Source organism: Amaranthus tricolor, chromosome 4 (genome assembly GCF_026212465.1).
Source record: "Amaranthus tricolor cultivar Red isolate AtriRed21 chromosome 4, ASM2621246v1, whole genome shotgun sequence".
Lineage (NCBI taxonomy): Eukaryota > Viridiplantae > Streptophyta > Magnoliopsida > Caryophyllales > Amaranthaceae > Amaranthus > Amaranthus tricolor.
The window spans coordinates 2329644-2350172 of record NC_080050.1 but is presented as its reverse complement, the minus strand read 5'-3'; the positions used below and the strand labels follow the sequence as shown (position 1 = coordinate 2350172).

Genomic DNA, 20529 nt, shown 5'->3' with positions numbered 1-20529 from the left:
TTAGAGTAATCATCTACGGTATTAAAGTAATTATTTTATATAGTCTTAGAATAATTACTTACGATCAACCGATCTTAAAGTGATCAAATAAAAAGAACTAACTAATTTTATGAGCTCATTTTATGATGAGACGATAATAGTTGTTGACTCTATCACCTCTTAGTAATATTGTTCTTTAATATATATATATATATATATATATATATATATATATATATATATATATATATATATATATATATATATATATAATTTGAAATAAAATTTTATTAATAAAAATAGTAATTATGCGAAATCAACATTGTAACCATTCACCATTTTTTTCTCCCTCCTCCTTGATCCCTTTACATCTTCTCACAGTCCACCGCCAACACTGCCGTCTTCAGTCTGCTTGTCTTTAACAGTCACCACCTAGGCGCCCGCCGGAGCTCCCAGCTGCCTCAGGCGACACCAACTTGCCGACACTCGCTGGGGCAGACATTCTTCTCTAATTTCTTTAGGTTTGTAAATTTCATTACTGTTTTAATTTGGAGCCAAATTTTGACTCTATTTTCCTTAAATTGTTGGGTCTATTGCATTTTTATGTTAATTTAGCTAGTGAGTTCTTTTATAATGTTCATTTGATTGGGGTTCTCTCCAAAAATGTAGGGCTTTTTTGTTATTTTATGGTAAATTAAAGTTATTTTAACAAATCATGGATATTGAAAACAACCAGCCAAGAAAACGATTGATTAAGCAATCTGAATCGAAACAAAGAAGAATCATATATAATGCAGAAAATCTGGAAAATGAAGTGTATATATAGTTGAACTGGTGATTGTCAGGAGCAAACCCTAAAAGTAGCATGCTTGCAAAATGCTTGGTTTGGTAATTGGCCTGTGTATGCGGCTTTGAATTGATCAGGAGCAAACCCTAAAATTTGCACTCTTTATAAACGTTTGATTTTGGATTGAGCCTTAAGTGTTTTTTTTTTTTTTTTTTTTTTTTTTTTTTTTTTTTTCATTTTAAAGGTTTTTGGGTTTTGGGGTTTCTAATAGATAGAACTATTTGATGTGGGGCTTTATATGTTTAATTTGAAGAGCTATTGTTATGAGAATTTGTGGACGTTTTCAGGTGGGTAACAGAAATCTTGTCAACTCTTTTTTTAAAAAAAACGGTTGGCTTGATCTTAGTGATTTGGGTACAAATTTGATTGATTTTATAGCTTATATATACTGCTTTTTGTAGAAATTAATTTCCCTTAATAACTGCTACAGAGTTACATTGTTGTTTTGAGCGGATTAGGATTTGTGTTCGTGTTTGTGTTTGTATTTGTTATTTAATTAGCAGATTAGGATTTATTTCCCTTAATTAGTATGATTGCTTTGAAGATATTGGGTTAGTGTTGAACGGTGCTTTTGGTGCACACCAAGTGTTCGATGAAATGTATAAGTAAAGTGTTTTGATTTTTTTTGGTATTGAAATAAATCATTTTTTTTTTGTTATTATTAATTAATCTTTTTTAATGTTATTTTTATTTTATTTTTTAAGCTCTTTTTAAGTTTAGCCTTTAAGTGTTGCTACTTACTAGTTTTTGGTTAGTTTTGAATGTTGGAGTGTTGCTCTTCTTTTTTGGGTTGAGTGTATTTGCTTAGGGTCTTTGAAGTAGTAGGATAGAGGATTTTTGCAAACCATGTCAACCTAAGGTCTAGTCCAAGGAGGAGGGGCCATTTTGTGACCACAAACAAGAGTTTCAATTATGAGAAGGGATTTACAATGTTGGATCACTTAAGGGGAAATTGATAGAGCTTGAAAAAGCACTTAAGAAATATAATATTCATGTAGCATGCATTTAGGAGACAAGGTGGAAGGGAGGGGGACCAAATGAGATAGAGGAGTATAAATTGTGGTAAGAGGCACAAATGGATGGCGAAATGGAGTCGGGATTTTAGTTGTAAAGGATCTAGAAAAATATGTGGTGGAAGTCAAGAAGCGAAATGATATGATCATGTTGATTAGAATAGTAGTAGGAGAAGAGGTGATCACGATCATAAGTGCGTATGGGCCCAAAGTAGGATTGGAAGAGCAAGAGAAGCGAGATTTTTGGGATAACCTAGATGATCTGTTAGAGGTCATTCTGAATGATGAAAAGTTATTTTTAGGAGGAAATTTCAATGGACACATAGGTACCCAAGCCAGTGGCTATGATAGGTTGCATGACGGATATGGCTATGGGGTAAGAAACGAGAGTGGTGAACGCTTGTTTTATCTCACGAGCTGGTGACTACAAACTTCAACTTTAGGAAGAAAGACGAACACTTGATTACGTATCGGTTCGATGGATATGCAACCCAAGTTGATTATGTGTTAGTCCACAGAGGGGATTGTGCCATGTACATGGATTGTAAGGTTGTTCTAGGAGACTGTCTACTAGTCATGGCTATAAGGATGCGAAAAAGAGTTAAAAGGAGGAGGATTTGAGGAAACATATTTTATGGGGTAATCTAAGAGATAAAGTGTGCACAACATTCACACTGAGGATTAGCTCGATGGGGTTTTTTAGGCATTTTAAAGATGCTAACCAAATGTGGGATAGTTTGGCACAAACCATCAGATTGGTTGCAAGATAAGACCCATGGGGAATTGAAGGTGAAGCCAAAAGCATATAAGGATATGTGGTGGTAGAATGACGAAGTGAAAAATTAAGGAAAAGCTTAAGAGTTTTAAGAAGCTTATGAACTGCACAAAAGAAGTAGACCAGATTAACAAGAGAGAGAGCACTATAGAAATATTAGACGAGCGACAAAGAAAGCAGTAGTAGAGGCAAAAACCTTAGCTTATGACAATTTTTATGAGAATTTAGACACTAAAGAGGGTGAAGCCTATTTATTTAAGATCGCAAAGGCCGAGCTTGGAAAAGGCGAGACTTCGAGTCAGTGAAGTACATTAAGTATGTAAAAAGAAAAATTTTGTTGAAGCTAGAGGACATCAAGACAAGGTGGCGAGACTATTTCTCTCATCTTTTCAAATGAGGATAGGGGAATAACGAAGGTTGAAAGAGTGACTCATAACTCTCAAGGACCGAAAGAGAGATCTAAATATGGTATTCATCGATTTGGAAAAAACTTATGATAGCGTCCCATGCGACATTATCTAGAATAGCCTTAGAGCAAAAGTAATTCAATTGAAGTATATTAAGGTAATCCAAGATATGTATGAGGGAGCTATGACTAGCATCCAGACAACGATGGGACAACATAACCTTTTATAGTCCAAGTGGGTCTACCCTAGGGTTCAACTGATCACCTCTAAGCTTTTTCTTATCCTTAATGAACTTTCTAAGGACATCAAAGATACCTTACCCTGGTGCATGTTATTTGCGGACGACTAAGGTTGTTAGGATCAAAATTTTACCTATAATCGTTGAGGGGGCAGGATCGAAATCGGTAGAATCGAATCGTAGAATCTTGTGATCGTACAAATATGTATAAATGTGCTTTCGATAACTGATTATCAATTATATTTGTTCTTTTTAAAATATTAAGGTGTAAATAAAAACTTATTTGACTTCATCTATTATGTTTTGAAATAGATAACTTAATAATCATTTTTAGAATGAAAATCATGAAAATACTTAAATTTTATGGTGGTGTAGATATAATTAATTTAAATATATATTTATACATTAGTGAATTCTAGATTATTTAATTTTTGTTTATGATTGAAACTACCCTTGTAGACCTTTGTAGGATTGAATCATTGGATCGTAGGATCGTAAAATCATGTTATTATCCTTCAACCTAAATTCTTGAGCTAAGTAGGATCGCACGTTTCAATCAATATTGAGATTCTACCTACGATTCGGATCAATCGCCTTTTGGATTGTAAGATTGTAGAATCGTAGATCAGGATCAACATTCTAATAACTATGTCGACAACATTGTGCTCGTAGCAGAATCCAAAGAAGCCAAGGCGAAATTAGAGGTGTGTAGAGTTACTCTTAAAGGAAAAGTGTTGCGCATAAGCCGCACCAAAATAGAGTACCTAAAATGCAATTTTAGTGGGGAGGAACAAGTGAGAGATATACGAGTGACTGTGGGAGGTAATGAGGTTGCTAATTTGACCAAATTTCAAGTATTTAGACTAATTATCCAAAGCGATAGGAGATAGATAAAGATGTAACGCATTGAGTGCAACTCGGGTGGCTTAAATGGAGAGCAACTATTGGGGCACTATGCGATAAGAAGTTTCCGCTTAAACTAAAAGGTAAATTCTATCAGGAGGCAGTAAGGCCCGCCTTGTTATATGGACAGAATGTTGGCCCATCAAGAAAACGCATGAGAGGAAGATTAAAGTTGTGGAGATGCGTATGCTGAAGTGCGGCCACACTAGGATGGATAGAATCAGGATTGAGGTTATTAGAGTGAAACTAGGGGTCAAAGTTGCGTGAAGGTAGATTGAGGTGGTTAGATCATGTGCAAAGGAAAGCTAGCGATGCACTGGTGAGAAGACTGGAATGCATCACAATCGATGGTAAAAGAGGTCGAGGAAGACCTAAGAAAACGTGGGAAGAACAAATTAGGAAGGACTTGGATGAATTGCGCCTCTTAGAGGACTTGACTTGGGATAGGACTAGTTAGAGATGCAGGATCCATGTAAGTGAGTCTCATTATTATTTTAATTTTTTTAGTATCATGTCTTAGTCGTTTGTTTGGTTAGTTTTATCTTCCTGGATGGTGTTGTGTTTGTATGTTATGTGTTTTATGCCTTCTATTCCCGGGTTTTTCCTTTGTATGGACTTCATATGTCTGGCGATACTCAAATTTAGGGGCTCCCTTCGATCGCGACCTCCTCGTAATGAGGGTATTGGTCCGTCTTCTTTTCCACCTTCCGCAGAGCCTACCTTGGGCGGGACTCATTGGGATGATAATGATGATGATGATGAATTATGATGTTGAGGAACAAGTAGTCAAGGTTGTCCAATTTTGATAGAATTAGAAGATTGATGATTTTAGTGGCACTAAATCGAGTAATTTGAGTTTACTCGTTTCAGGATTTGGTTGATAATTTGATTGGTTTGGTGAATTTTACCATAGATTACAATAATAGGTGAATTTTATACAGCAGGTCATCAATTTTTCCATCACGCAACAACCACTAATGGCGGAAGTCGACGCAAGCCAATTAGTGTGCACCATATGCGATCATCAAGGCCTTTATGCTGACGACGATGGTCACTTTTATTGCTCTAATTGCAACTCACAAGCCGAAGGTCTCGTCGACTTGGCTAACGATGATGACTTTATTGGAATGGGGGATGGTGGCGGTGGCGGAGGTCTCTACTCCGTTGCCCACAAACGCAGTGTTCACCAATATTCTTCAGTTGAACCCCAAGTCGACCATGTGGGTCCCATTGAACCTGCTGATTTTGGGAGAACCCCAAAAGGGATGATTTTTAATGCAGAACAGTATTATAATGCTCTGCGAATGAGATATGTTTTGGGTGTTCAGTTGATGCTACAGCTTCAGTGTGAAGCTCTTGTTGAGAAATGCGGGGTTACTCCATTGATTTGTGGGATTTCTGGTTCTATTTGGTCGCGCTTTGTTGCTTCTGCCCAGATTTTTCATAATGGTTGGGCTGATCAAACTGTGTTAGACTCTGAAAAAGGTGTTTTTTTTTCCCTTTTCCGTTTGCATTAGTTAGAAGTTGCAATTTTGTTGATTTGTTAGTTTGTTTTATTGATTATTTGCCTGAAATTTACCTTGACTTAATTTGAAGTATCCATCTGTGTTAGTTTATTTGGTTGGGCTGATCAAGCCGTTGATCAAAGGACAGATTCAGTTAGACATGAGAAATATACTTCCAATTATGCTATTTTTTCCAGTTATCACGAGAAGGCTATATTTTCTTTCTTTGCTAGCTATAGTGTAGTTTTGAATCAGGAATAACTCCTTGTTAGGACTAAGTTTCTTTTAATTCAAACCCATGTGAAGAAAAGTAGTTCCTCATCCAAGCACAAGAGGTACTTATTCGAGTAAATGGCATCAGCAAATGAGAAGGTTAAGGTAACTGTTGATCGCCCGAACATAGCTCAGCCTACCTGGGCAGAACACTTCTAGCAGCCAAGTAGGTGAGCTCAAGCACTGCTCGCATAGGTGATATGGTGCTCGGTTCATAGAAAAAAAAATCACAAATTATCATCGTGATTGCGGCAACGATTGCGTCATTGCGATGCTGCACCTGGGGTTGTTACAACTTGTTTTGCTGACATGGCAACGTGAATTGTTAACTTAATAAAATCATTTTATCATAGTAGTTCAAGTTTTGTATATCATATAGAAGTATTAAAATAAAGCTTATAATAGACCTATTATTAGTATCTGATACACTTAAAAAAGATAATAATGTCTAATATAATAGAATAACAACTTATATTGCTTGTTACTCCATGGTTTTAAATAACAAGTTACATAATGGGGTTTTGCGCTAAAATTTGTTAAAAAGCGGCTGCTGTGTGACATATTGGCCTCATTTTCTATTCCATTAATCAGCTGCTCGCCCTAGCGCTCAGCTACCTGCACCCAACGAACTACTTTTTCACTGCTCATGACATGCGCTGCTTTAAGCTTCATCTTACAGCTCCCAAGCTCCCACCCACATCCCTACGCAACACAAAATGTAATACTAAACTCCTTGCTCTACAATGCAACTACCAAGCCATCATTTCAACTTACAAATTTTGTTTATTGAGTCACATCAATACTCTTGATTAATAGAATAATTAATATTAAGAAGCTAAAATAGTGAGCCACTGATAGCTTCATTCATTTGTCCTGGCACTATCTTTAGATTTCAAAATTGGGGTCTGCATTTGTATTTTTTGAAGCTTCTGTGTTGTCACTTAGAAGTATTTTTTGATCTCTATCCTTTATAGAAGTAATTTGATTGTGCATCCTTATTGTTTTTTATTTCAGGGGAAAGGAGACAACACATAGGAAATTCTCGTAAAAATGAGCCTCGAAATCTGCATAATGAACGTATGGTAGTGATATGGTGTAGATCCTTGAAAAAGGCGATTCCCCTGTCAAGTTCCTTAGCTATTTCGTATTTGGCTTGTCATATTGCTAGGGAACCAGTACTTCCTAATGATATAGCAAAGTGGGCTATTGAAGGAAAGCTTCCTTACTTTGGTGTTTTCCCTAAAATTGCAGAGTCCATCAAACAAATTGAGAGGTATAATCAACATGTTTCCGTCATATGTCCTATACAAGCAAGTTCTTTGTTTAGCCCTTCAAATCTTCCTACAGAGAAACTAGAGTCTATGGCAGCATCTATAGCTCAGTCTGTAGGCTTGAGTCTACCTCCCGTTAACTTTTACAAAATAGCCTGTCGTTATTTGAAGCAGTTATCACTTCCAGTAGATAAACTCATTCCATTTGTATGCCGCATACACGAGTGGTGCATGCCTCCTGATTTATGGTTGTGTACAAGAGCGGAAAAGCTTCCTAGTCGTGTTTGTGTGATGTCAATACTGATTGTAACAATGAGGATTCTTTATAACCTTAATGGTTTTGGCAAATGGGAAAGAGCTGTTTCTGCTCCAATTGACTCCTCTTCTATGAATGATCAGACAACAAGGTTTGACAAGTCCAATGCAAAGAGAGGTGATGAAGATGTTTCTGGAAAACATAGAACAAAGTCGTCAGTTCATAAATTTGAATCTGAAAGTATTGAGCTTTTGCACAATCTTGAAAGAAGATACGATGCCTTTAGTAATAAATTTGGTAATTGTGGAGAATTTTCTATTCTTGAACAAAGATTTACTGTTTATCTACTATTTTTCAAATATAGATGTTAATTTTGCTGTGAAGGTTTCTTTGTATCTTTCTGATTGTCCTTTCTTTTCCTATTGGAATTTGACAGAATATTCCAAGGATTTACCAACCTATCTGCAGTACTGCGAGGATGTCTTATTTGCTGGCTTAGAGCCGTCGTACAGGGAGTCTACTTTGAGAGAAGAACTTTGGAGCTTTTTTAAAACGAACCGAGAGGTAACATAATTGAATCTGCTTCCAGGTATGCAGGAACATAGCCTGGTCGTGTTGAATTGCTTTTATGCACTGGCAATGTATCTGTTTACAAATTTTATTTTATTAAATAAAAAATGCTATGCTGAGTGTTGCTGCAATGGAGATGGAGTGATTGTTACTGCTTCTTGCATGCTCATCTTTGACACTCAAATAATCTCAATAATTAAAATGTTTAATAAATCCTGTTGAACTTTTGTTGGCTAAGCTTTCTGTATTTGTTTTGGTTTAGTATAATGAATCCAACTCTTTTGAAATCTGAAACATAGTTTGCAACTTGCAAGGTGGCTCACTTCACAGAAAACATTGAGCTCTGCCACTCATGTAATGAGTGTGAAACTCGGAGCACCAAAAGTTTTTATTGGATCTGAATCCATTCCATCAGTATTTCTTCTACTTTTTATTGGATTCAAGAAACAATAGCTCAGTAATCAAAGTTAGATCAAATGCTAATTTTGTTGATTAAATATACTTTCACAACTTAGCACCTGAAGTGTGTGACATGTGCACCTCCTAATGCTTTGGGATTTTGATTCCATGAAATTTTCCTTAAGGCTTTAACACTTGAAGGGATAGGAGTATTCATTGGGTGTTCTTTCCTTGTTTGAATTGGATCAAATTAGTTATTGAGTTTTTGAAAGGCACTTATCATGTAGGTAGCCAGTTTTGACATAGATTGAGGGATAGTGAAAGCGCAGGTATACTTCTAGTTTAATACTTATTTGAAGTTAATGTGGGTTATAATTAGTGAAAGTGATTCTAGTTGCCCGTTGTAAATCAGACTTAGAAACTATCAGCTGCTAGAAACACTTGTTATGATTCTTTCCTGAGGTTTGGTTAGGGCTAAAATAAATACATTCCATTTCGTTATCCGCATCTTCCCCCCATAAGATTTATGTTGGTATTATTTTATTTTATTTGAGCTTTGTGAACATATTGTAATGGAATGAACTGTTTTGTTACGAATTGATTCCCAATATGCTCTTGATGCTCAGCCCAACATGAATAGTAAGACCGTAGAAGAAACCTTGATATTATTGATGAAGGGGATTCATTTTTCCTTCCTAATCTTTCAAATTTTGGAAAGTTTATGAAACCATATTTCTTGTAATTAGGTTTGCCAATATCTAACAGATACCTTAATCACCTGAACAATTAACAGTAGTCGTAAGAATAAAAATGGATGAATATATCAAATTAAGTTGATTGTTAACAAATGCCATTTTGATTCTCTTTTTGGGAGTGGATCCTATGGTCTTCCCTCCTAATCTTATCCAAGGTTGAAGGGAGAATAAGTGGATTTTGCCCACGTTATACATTAAATTAGGGATATAGCCTGTATGTGATTTTCCGCATTACTGTAGTCCTTTAAAGTCAAAAGATGAAGTAATTTATGTTTGATGGAACAACGCTAAATCTTTTGCTTTTGCTTATGCATTTCTTGTTTATGTGAAGTTGCTCATGGTGGTGTTACTGTTATCACTAACAAGGGTAAGGTTGCATACATTTGAACCCCTAACCTCTATCCTAGGTGAGAGCCATTTAATGGTGTTGGGGTAATGGAATGTTGTTAACTGAAATTTGTTAGAATCAATAAACTAGTAAGAGAGTGATATTTTAATTTCTCTAATGTGTCAAGTCTCTTGTATTATGATGCATGGTTGAGCATGTGTTTTGCATATATGTACTCCCTTTTGAGTCTCCCTGCCCCCCTTCCATTTTGTATGGGGTTTTTCCTGCTCTCTAATAACAACACAATTCCACTCAGGACATTAAGATATTTGAGGAAATTAAAGCTGAATCAGTTCTGAAAAGGTCAAGGGACTATGACATACTCAATACCCCGTTAAATGACAATAAGAAAAATAGGGATGAGAAGATGGCCAGTTCTCTATCAACTCGTATCGGATCTCATTTTCCCACTTACTGCTCTAAGATGGAACCAGATACTGATAGTAATCACCAAATTTCACACACTCATAAAGGTCCAGAAACTCTTTATGATGGTGAAGCATCAGCCAAAATTTTAGGAGAGATATCACTTAGACATCTGAAAAAGGACATGGAAGAAAACCGTTTCTGTTACATTCCACCAAGGACAGAAATCAAGAGACATGATTATATGCACTATAAGAGGAAGAAGGGTGATGGTTCCTTAGATTATGTTGCCCATGCTGATTATTATATCCTACTTCGAGCTTGTGCAAAAGTGGCTGAAGTAGATATTCGAATTATGCATGTTGGCGTTCTCAATTTGGAGAGAAGATTGGATTGGACTGAAGAGAGTATTGATAATAGTTTGCGAAGAAAATGTCCTGATGGTACTGCCGAGGTCAGCATTGATTTAGGTGGTGATTCTGTCGATTTATCAAATCTAAATCTGTGACCTCTCTGTTTATTTATCAAGAGGAGGTAATATAATAGGTTCATGTTTACTAATCCTTGTTTGCTCATTCTATTATATTAATTACTGGGTAAGTTGTGGTGTGATTTGCAGGAAAAGGCCTTTTTCGAAGATCTAGAGTATATGCATATAGAATATTGCTGGGGTCTTCTTAAAGTCAGAAGACATTCTCTTGCAAGAAATTACTTAAAGGATACGGAAGGATCAGTTTGCCAAATGATAAGGCACCATGGAATAGATCCTTGACCTTAGTCAGCCTCTCGCTTTGCTCATTCCTGCTGTTAAAGCCTGTCTAATAGGCACACAGTAGGTTTAGTTGATTTAAAAAGGCGATGATTTTGAATTCAATAGTCTACAAGTCCGCCTCTGAAAGCAAAGTTGGAAGAATTCTGTTGCCTTATCCGATGATGATAGCGCTAGCCCTCTTGAGCCAGGATCAAACCTTCTTGTGTTTAGGCCAGTCGCTAAACAAATCCTCAGGAAAGGAACCTATCTATATGCCTAGCTCTGATAGCGAGAGATTACTTTTTCACAGCATCAATTCTATCATCCTCTCAGGTAATTTTAATTTAACTTGTTAATCCTTACTGCATTTACAGACATTGTTGATGTATTTTCTTGAACCGCTGACTATTATTCTCAAAGTTAACGGCTATTAATGCCCCAGGAAATATTGGAAGTTCTTTTTAATCCTTTTGTAGTATTGAGATGCAAGTTGCCTCAGAAAACTGGCTTATGAAAAATAGTTTTAAAATGTGTAGCTTAGGCCGTCCACTGCATTCTATTCATAAGCTTGGTCTTCACCTTTCATCGAATATGACCCAAATTTATTTCCCTGAATTGGAGACTCATCGTTTGAGTTTGTAATTGTTTAGCAAACATGGATTTAATGCTTGAGATCATTATGTTGGCTCTCTATCCCTACTGGCTTTGTAAACTTTATATGATTCAATGATCATAACATCTGAACTTGGATCATATATTACTTAAGGTAAAATTCAATGTTCTTCATTCAAGAATTTTTTTTCCTCCAGATTTTCTCAAGACAACTCAAACAAAAGGTGTAAAACATGGAAAAATGGCTGCAATTCAAGCTACTCAGCTGGCCGTAGGCATGGACTTCTGGCCAGCATCCCTGCTGACAGAAACTCGATTGGCTAACCTGGTCCTGACCATGGAGACATGCTGCAAATATCTCATGTTCTGGAGTATATTTTTGGCCTCTGTTGAGTTATAGGTCAGCTTTTTTTCAACACTTTTTTCTGTGCTTTATCATCAGTTTCGTTGCACCTGTCCCCCATCTCGCTCCCTCCTCAATTGTAGGTTGAGTGTAGACTGTTAACCCTTCATTTTACCACTTAAGAGAGCCCTATGTGGCTATGTACATTGATCAATTGGTTTAAAATCCAATTCCCAACTAGTGTTCCAATTCAGATGAATAAGAGTAAAATGTTATATTTTGTGTGTAGTTTGTCTTGAAAGTGTCGGCTCCTATAATGCGCTCTATCTACTTAGGACTCAATTTAGTGTCGTTGAAATTTGATTTTTGTATTTAAACATGCTTGACAAATTTCTTCGGTTGTACATTGAAGGGTTGTATAACATCATCATCATCATCATCATCATCGTAATCAATGTATCCCGCCAATTGGAAACTATAATCAGGGTTTGGGGTGGGAAGAAAGACAGCAACATTTTTACCCGTAAAAGAAGATGAGGCCAACGAGTCTCTCGGCTCGAGACATGAAGATTCGACTGGAACACATATTGGTTAAACCATTTTTTATGATCATTTGAATCCTTGCAATTTGGCTTGTTAGAACTGCCACTGCCAATCTACCATTGCCTTTGCACGTACTCCCTTCGTCCTATAGAATTTACAACATTTAAATTTCTTATGAGAGAGCTTTTTAGAAGATATGCAACAAATTCAATGGGATTGAACGAGTATATGTATATATATTATGTCATTTAGGCATTGTATTTACGCAATCTGTTACATTCTAATTGACAATTTAATAATTTCTTTCTTTCAACTAATTACAAATTACTGACAATTTAATCTTTTCTTTCTTTCAAATAATTAAGTTACCTCATAGTTATAAGCCTTTAGTTATGCCTTTGTATTGCTACAATTACAGATACAAAAATACAATAAAGCTATTGGTGCTTGTATATGCATCTTATTTGCTAAAAGTTTCATCTTTAACAAGGCACACATTATCATAATCAAAATTAATACTCTTTGTCTTTTATTTGTTTTTACCACTTGCTTTTTTAACAGAGGTAGAATAAAACTAACAAATAATTTTATGCCCTGGTGTGCTTTTTATTTCTCAGCCACCTGTAGTTATATATTAAATAATTGATCTATCTCGATATAACTGAGCGTATTATAATTTAGTATTGAAGGTTATTAAATTTTGAGAATCTTCTGCAATTAAACATTTTACAAATGCTGGGAACCTCTTATACTTTTTAGAATCTTATAAACTATACGTAAACCAAGACATATTAGGTTGTATACATTGGTATTGCCTATGATATCAAAATCAAGATTTGATATTTTGGCTCTCAAAGGCTCTTTTAATTTGCTAATTAGAGTGATTAATGGGTTAAACTTGTTGATTTTATCAAATCGTGCATGTCTTACTATTAGCAGAAATGACATTGAAGTAACAAAATGTACTATCTAATCTAACCATAATCTTATCGTTATATAGGTAACATTTAGCTGACTAGTAAGAAAGGAGTACGTATATGCTAGTTAATCGTTAATTGGCTGTAAATGCTTTTATAACCTTGAGTTAATATATACCAACTAAATTAGCTAACATTTATCTGCTAAAACACAACCATTATCAAATTAACAGAACTAACAGCTCCTCTTCTATTAGACCGTCTCACCAAAAGACAAACAGTCAGAAATTGAAAGGATCACTTTAAGGATATAACTGATCACTTTAAAACACTAAATGTGTATTAAATCGGCCAAATAAAGACAATCCCACTATAAGACCTCATTTGAGAATTTGTGCAGACGCTAATGCAAGACAAGAGATCTAAAAGAGAATCATGAACCCTTAAATGAGAAAAGTAGCAAATATACATATAGATTCTATATAACAGAAAGAAAATGGACAAGCCTGGGATTTATTTGAGGCACATACATCCTTTTGATAACTCCTCTCTTTGAATTATACACAGCACAAAAACAATACATCCTATAATCGTACAAGCACCAATATCGATCACCTTTTCAAATATCGCAACATCAGGACAATGTCTGCTTTCAGCGAATACAAGGGGATGTACGGAACAATAACGACTCCTCGTTCCCATACGACTGGGATATTACAGTATTCGATCTCCAGGCGATCTCTCCAAAATCATCTCAACTGTCAAAAATAGATAAGAGTTTATATACATTAAATCAGTAATCCTAACCATTAATGTTTTCGGAATTGTCCTATAAACCAATAAGGCAAGAACACAATTTAGAAAATATACGACTAGAAATTATGTACGAGTGAACATTGACAAGCAATTTTTGTACCTGGTAATTGAAGTTCGTTTACCATGTTAAGTTTGTACCATTTTAGCCAAGTTTTAATCGCAAAAAATTAACCTGTTCACTTGAATGAACAAGCTTCTACTGGTGCCTGTGACATTGGAATCACGCACGCTACCAACTTAGCATTACTGTCAAGGAACCAACTCAACTAAAAGCTTAAGCTGATAGTTGAGACCCCATGATATGTAGTATACAAACACGCCCTTTACACGAGAGTCCATTGGGCTAGAGGTGTGGATGCGCATAGACGCTAAATATTCCACCTTTAAATGGAGGGTGGTTAAAATTCGAGCTCGTGACCTCTTATCACGTTGGCTTCAGATGCCATGTCAAGAAACCAACTCAACCAAAAGTTTAAGCTGATAGTTAAAGCCCCATAATATGTTATATACTCTAACAATTACGTGTCTTGGTAGTATCTCGGGCTTCTCAGTCAAGGGCTTACCCAGTTTGAGAAAGCGGTCTCCAATTCACCCGTTCGTGAGACTGTGGATGCCTTTGCCAGAATGAAGAACTAGGCCCCATTGCCGCTTCATCACCTATATACTGATCTGCAAATGTAGAACTCGAGGGAGACCAAACAGGAACCACCCCACTACTCCGACCACCACTAGTAGTACTCGATGATTCAGCCGTAGACTCTTCCATATTCAGCATTCCAAACGAATGGTTTACCTGTGGTGGTGGAATCGCGTTGTTTCTTCTACGAGCCTCTAAAACTCTTTGGTTTTGTGGCGCTCTCTCTTGATTTGTGTTAACATTTCTTGGGACCTCTGCTCGTCCATCACTCGCCGAATGTTGCTGAAAGTCAGAAGACGTTTGATAATCTTCCACCCTAAACAAGGTCGAGGTGATGCTAGGGACCATCTGGTCCTGATGATGACGGCTCACATCAGTTTGGTTAAAATTATTCCTGACAGGCTCACGATCAACATCCATCCGTAAATCTTGGGGAAACTCAATGAGTGCTTCGGCAGAATCACCAAGCCCTTCTTCTGTCCCATTTTCAATAGCAGCTCTGTAAGCGGCTTCCTGCTCCCACATACTTCGGAGTGCTTCTTGGAGTCGTACTTTTGCAGCGTCTATTTCTACTATCGGAAGAGGGTAATTTGATCCCAACTCGATACCTGCAGCTTGTAGTACAGATTCCGGGGCATTCCAGGGGTGATGGATCCATTCAGTCGGTAGCCTTGCAAGTTCCGGAAGCCATCGCCTTACATATTCTCCATTAGGATCGAACTTGTAGCCTTGAAACTAAAAAGAGACAGATACCGTCAATCTACGGAAATCCAATAGGGCTTCATTGACACACACACACAAATAATAAAATAAAATAAAATAATCTCAATTTTGAAGTCTTACTCCTTCGGCTAATTAAATTTGCTACATAATTCCTCTGGATTTCAATAGTTGTTACAGTTTCTGTGGATTTTAATAGTTGTTACGGTTTCTGCAGCAATTACTGTGTTTATCAATTGATCTTATTTGGCATATATTTCTCCATGTATAAAGTAAAATATAGTCTAGTAGGATCTTGTTTGATTCGTTTTAATGTATATTTTCCTAATATTAACATTTTAGAATTTTTTATTATATGAAATTAAAGATATTAAAAATTAAAATTGAGCAATGACCGGTGTAAAAAACAGAAATGTAATAACTATTAAAAACTAGAGGAAGTATACATTTTCAGTGTGAGAGCTTGTCATAGGAAATATGCAAATATGCATACCCTAAAAAGTATCTAGATGTGAAATTCCTACATTTTGTCCAAATAAAGATCACCCCCTTGTTAACAGCCCCTCTTCCATGTTAGGTGGAATATGTTCCAACTTGCAAGAGTCAATACTTTTTCATACTTTAGTCATCCAAAATATCTAAAAATGTAAGTTTGTGGATAAAAGAAAAATTAAAGTTGGGGAATTTTGTGGAGCTCAAACAAATATGTATTGCAAATAGCTTTCTAAATATGGAAATTGGATACTTGTAGTGAAATGAAACACTTGCTCTGAAATAGAGGGAATATAAACCACAACGATGCTAATTTTTTATTTAGCCAAGGGCAGTGCAAAGAATTCCAAAACCCTGTTTATTTTTCATGAATTTCTAAATTAGGGCCCTTCATAATCTAAATGAGAGATTTTCTAAAACTAAAATAAAAAATCAACACAATTTTAATTTTAAGTGTTATAGTTGAATTAAAACCCAACAATTCTTAACTACATTAAAAATTGATTTTTAAAAAATATCTTAAATTAAGCTGTTAAAAAAAAATTATATCTCTAATGTTAAAGCAAGTGAAAAAAACTAATGAATTGATGCTAATAATAGAAAGCGTAAAATTTTGAAGGATTGGAAAATTAAGAAATAAAAAGTTGATTACTTTTAGAAATTAAGTCAGTGATCATTGATGTTTAGTGAATGAGTGAAAATTAAATAATGTAAAAAAAGATGTTTCGGAGTCAAAGGGTTGATCCTAGGACCATTGAAATGTTAAAGTAAAACTCTAACGACCAACTCTACCTTATTTCAATTGAGATGAATAAATAAAAGCTATGTTACTTGGACTCGGGTACTAATGTCGGATACTGGTACGTGCCCAAGTGTCGGACACGTCTAAATAATCAATTTTACGCCTAAAATGAAGTGTATAAGTGCCTTACCAATGTCCGAGCATCAAGGAACGAACACAGGCACGTGAAGCAACATGAAGATCACAGAGTAACTTAGAATAAAACTATATTGTGTGTTTCCATAAACTTGTAAAGTGATTCTAGTAACCAAATTGAGAGTATGGACAATACCTGAGGATTATCAATCCTGTCAAACTCACGGCCATCAGGAAGTGTACCGGTTATATATTGCCAACCAAGGGCATCACTCTCAAGATCAGCATCCAAAAGTGTGTCCCAGAAGTATTTCATGCCCCACCTCCATGGAAGCTGAAGAACCTTCACAAAAAAGCTCGAAACGACAACCCGAATCCTATCGTGTAGCCAACCAGTAGCCCATAACTCTCTCATACCAGCATCAACCAAAGGATAACCTGTTCTTCCTTGTCTCCATGCCTTAAAATAGCTTTCATCCACCACCCAAGGGAAGAACTTGAGGTGCCCGAGTAAAGGCTTTTCGTGACTGTATGGATGGTTGAAGCTCATATACCGTGAATATTCCCTCAAACCGATGGATTTGAGAAATAGATTGCAACTTTCGTCACCAGCGGTGTTTCCTTCATTTGCCCACGAAACCTGTTTGATACGGACTAAGTGGAAGACCTTTCGCACACTGACCTCTCCGAAATGCAAATGTGGAGAAAGGAAGGAAGTTGTGGCACTATCTGCCTTTCTTCGGTTCTGTGAGTATTCGATTAATGCTCCATTGATGAATGTAGTTAGAGCCTTATCAGCACTACTCCAGCCGGGTGACCATGCTCGAGCAAGTAACGCATTACTTCCCCTCTCCGTATCATCTTCAAATACCAATGTATCTGATGGGCACTTCGACACTTCCCCTGAAAGGCGAACATGAAACTAGTTGAGTCAACTTGAAAAAGATTGTTCACTTCAGTGTCACATGATTCACTAATCTTGCCCGAATTGCAAATTGAAGAAAAGCGAATTATGATCAGTTTTAGGCTATTTTTGGGTCATAGAGAGAGCGCAAAGATTGTTCACTCCAGTGTCACATGATTCACTAATCTTGCCTGAATTGCAAATCGAAGAAAGCGAATTATAGTCGGTTTTAGGTTATTTCTAGGTCATAGAAAGAACGTGAATTCATAAAGCGAATTTAATGGAGAATTATGTTACATTGTTCACGCAAAAGAATGATTTCATCGATGACTACTAACCAGAGATAATTCTTTTCGGTGGAAGGAGTGGAGCCTCAGGATCAAAAGGCATGCTAAGGCATCTATCCCAAAAAGATGTGAAGGTAGTAAATGGTTGGCCGAGCTCGTCAACAACTTCCCAAGGTTCATACAGCAAATCCGCATTGAACGAGCGAACTGTTATACCATTTGCAGTTAAGATTTCCTTTGCACGGTGATCCCTAACAAGTGACATAGGATCTGAAAATTGTGTACACAAAAAATGAGAAAAGGTTAATGCCGTTTGTAAAACATGTAGTAGAAGCTGAATTAAATGTATAAGGAAAGACATAAATCACTTTCAAACATGTAGTAGTAGCTTGAGCCAAATAAATTGGCATTCAAACAAGCATACACTTATAGTGCAAAAATATGGTTTCGTTCACGGTCGCAAAACGGGTATTGCGGTAAATAAGGATAATTTCGCGGGTCAATGCGGCCTTAATTTCGATCACGGTAAACTAAAATCTTTACCATACGGTCGCGATACGGTGATGCGACCTTGTTTTGCACCGTCTCACGCCCTTGGTGGTAATAGGAGTGAGTTTTAGCGTTAATTGTGATGAAATGACATGTTTTTTCTTTGCAGTATCACATTACCACCTAATACCGCCGTTCCGAGCGCTTTAAGTATGTAATGAACTTTGTGAATAAAAAAGAAAGTTAGAGTAAAATAAGCATGACTATATAACCTTCTCAAGCAAATTTTCTAGCTAAACTATATTATATTTTTATTAGTAATTCAACAATTAATACCAACAACTAAACACGAACAGTATACATTTTTAGCAACAATTTTATCATTGCTAAGCCCAAGCTGACATCTCTGCTCTTTGGAAGTATATTCCTAGTCTTCATCCAGTTATTAAGATTTGCAAGTGAAGGCAAAAAAAGTGTGTCAATTTTACCTTCTTTGCATCATATAAATTGTTTATCATACGATCTCACCGTGAAACGTGCTCCATATATAAATTGAATAGCTAAGCTAATAAAATTACGTAAAATAGACTCCTTATTTTAAGTTTATTTTACAAAGTTATTTCACTAAAAGACGATGTTTCACGACAGTAATGCCTGTCATAAAAAAAATTCCTTTTAAGGTCATAACTATACCAAGATTAAACAATTACCCCAAGGAGCAAAAAATACGGATGTACCAATAACACAAGGCAAAAAAAGTAGTCAGTATATCCATACAAAAGTAATTTGGTCACTAAAATAAGAGGTCTAATGCCTAACCACACCACATAAAGTCATAAACTTGACCAAAACCTTCATAGATTACAGATAAACTAAAAGCATACTCAACTTCAATAGTTTCTATTTTAAGAAAAAACCCATGTTTCATAACCAATAAACAAATCAATAAATACCCAATTTCTAACATAGACAACCAAAAATAGAAAGTACAATTCTTGATTAAAAATAACAATTTCCAACAAAACCCATGTGATAAAACCAATAATAATCAATTCAAAATGATGTGAAAATCAAGAAAGTTTTACCATATAAATGATTGAAGAAGAGCTGAGAAGCACCAGTAGACTTAACAACATCAAGTAGAGTAGAAATACTATCAGTAGATCTCTTAGTAATAAGACAAGTACCAAGACTTCTTAATGAAGAATCAAGTTGAGCTAAACTATGTTTAAGCCACCACCTTGAAACCCTACCAGGGTAATAATGGCCTTCTTCTTCAGGTGCCCATATAAATACACAAAATACTCTTCCTGCCCTAACACCTGCTAATAGGGCAGGATTATCTTCTACCCTTAAATCCCTTCTAAACCATACTATACTACAACTTCCCCCTTCCATTTTTGTTTCTTTTTCTAAATAAAGAATGGAACTTTACCAATTTTTCATCACTATGAACATAATATCTCCTTTTTTAGTTCTTATAATAAAGAATTTCAAGATCTTTGGTATTTATGATGGGTTTTGGGCATTAAATTTGATGGGGTTTTTTTTTTTTTGTTTATTACAAGTATATAAAATTGGTAAAGATTGAATCTTTTACACAATTAAAACTTTTGGGTAGTGAAATTATTGAGTACCCATGATTTTGGGGGCTTAAAAAACTAGAGAACAATACTCCATTACTCAGGGTTACAGGTCATTCCACATGGGGGGAAGAGAGGGTTTCATGCTAGGTTGAAGAGAGAGATGGATAGGTTATTTTGGTGGGCATAGGAAGAAAAATTGGAAGACAATTTGCAACCACAAATTAGAATAGATTTCTTTTATGTTATTTTTATTCTTTATTAATTAATAATATTGACATATTGTTCTCTTTCTATCTCCATTTCTTTCTTATCTCAATTGCAAAAAGAACCAAATCTTGTTTTCTTTCTTCTCTATCTTTTTCACATCACATGGATAGAAAATTCATATGCAAATATAAAAAGAAGATTATCTCAATAAAATAAAAAAATTTAATTGTTTAGAAATTGATGTTATGAGATTAAATTATAAGATGAGTTACAAGTTGGTTACCATATTAAAGTATAAGGTACAAAACATAAAAACACATCACATTATTGTCATTTGTCATTGTGATTTTTAAGATGGTATTATTGGTAGTTCTAGATCTTCAATGTAGTTGAGCTTGGTTTG

General features: G+C 35.7%; 2 protein-coding genes across 4 annotated transcripts; one reads left to right on the top strand and one right to left on the bottom strand.

The window, feature by feature from the left end:
* Positions 1-292: 292 nt before the first annotated feature.
* LOC130809648 (TATA box-binding protein-associated factor RNA polymerase I subunit B) lies at positions 293-13210 on the top strand. Of its 3 annotated transcripts, none has more exons than XR_009040887.1 (8): positions 293-500; positions 5107-5647; positions 6955-7764; positions 7904-8031; positions 9836-10479; positions 10565-11029; positions 11506-11708; positions 12064-13210. XR_009040887.1 is itself a non-coding variant. In XM_057675396.1 (5 exons), exons 2-5 carry the CDS (start codon positions 5140-5142, stop codon positions 10451-10453), a joined length of 2064 nt encoding a protein of 687 aa, XP_057531379.1. In that variant the 5' UTR covers positions 293-500; positions 5107-5139; the 3' UTR covers positions 10454-10558. The 3 variants fall into 3 exon arrangements, 1 of the variants encoding a protein (XP_057531379.1); XR_009040888.1 differs by having other exon boundaries at positions 5104-5647; XM_057675396.1 differs by lacking the exons at positions 10565-11029; positions 11506-11708; positions 12064-13210 and having other exon boundaries at positions 9836-10558.
* A 324-nt stretch (positions 13211-13534) lies between these two features.
* LOC130809649 (cryptochrome-1-like) lies at positions 13535-20322 on the bottom strand. The gene is made up of 5 exons (XM_057675397.1): positions 19419-20322; positions 17896-18114; positions 16850-17556; positions 14491-15299; positions 13535-13869 (listed from the first exon to the last, which is right to left on the bottom strand). The coding sequence occupies exons 1-5, from the start codon at positions 19729-19731 to the stop codon at positions 13866-13868; spliced, it is 2052 nt and encodes a 683-aa protein (XP_057531380.1). The 5' UTR covers positions 19732-20322; the 3' UTR covers positions 13535-13865.
* Between the last annotated feature and the right edge of the window lie 207 nt (positions 20323-20529).

Coding starts and splice junctions, on each gene's coding strand:
- LOC130809648 (XM_057675396.1), top strand. CDS start 5,140: ATGGCGGAAGTCGACGCAAGCCAATTAGTGTGCACCATATGCGATCAT. Junction 5,648..6,954: donor TGTGTTAGACTCTGAAAAAG/GTGTTTTTTTTT, acceptor TTTTTATTTCAG/GGGAAAGGAGACAACACATA. Junction 7,765..7,903: donor TGCCTTTAGTAATAAATTTG/GTAATTGTGGAG, acceptor GGAATTTGACAG/AATATTCCAAGGATTTACCA.
- LOC130809649 (XM_057675397.1), bottom strand. CDS start 19,731: ATGGAAGGGGGAAGTTGTAGTATAGTATGGTTTAGAAGGGATTTAAGG. Junction 18,115..19,418: donor CTTCTTCAATCATTTATATG/GTAAAACTTTCT, acceptor CACAATTTTCAG/ATCCTATGTCACTTGTTAGG. Junction 17,557..17,895: donor ACCGAAAAGAATTATCTCTG/GTTAGTAGTCAT, acceptor TTCGCCTTTCAG/GGGAAGTGTCGAAGTGCCCA.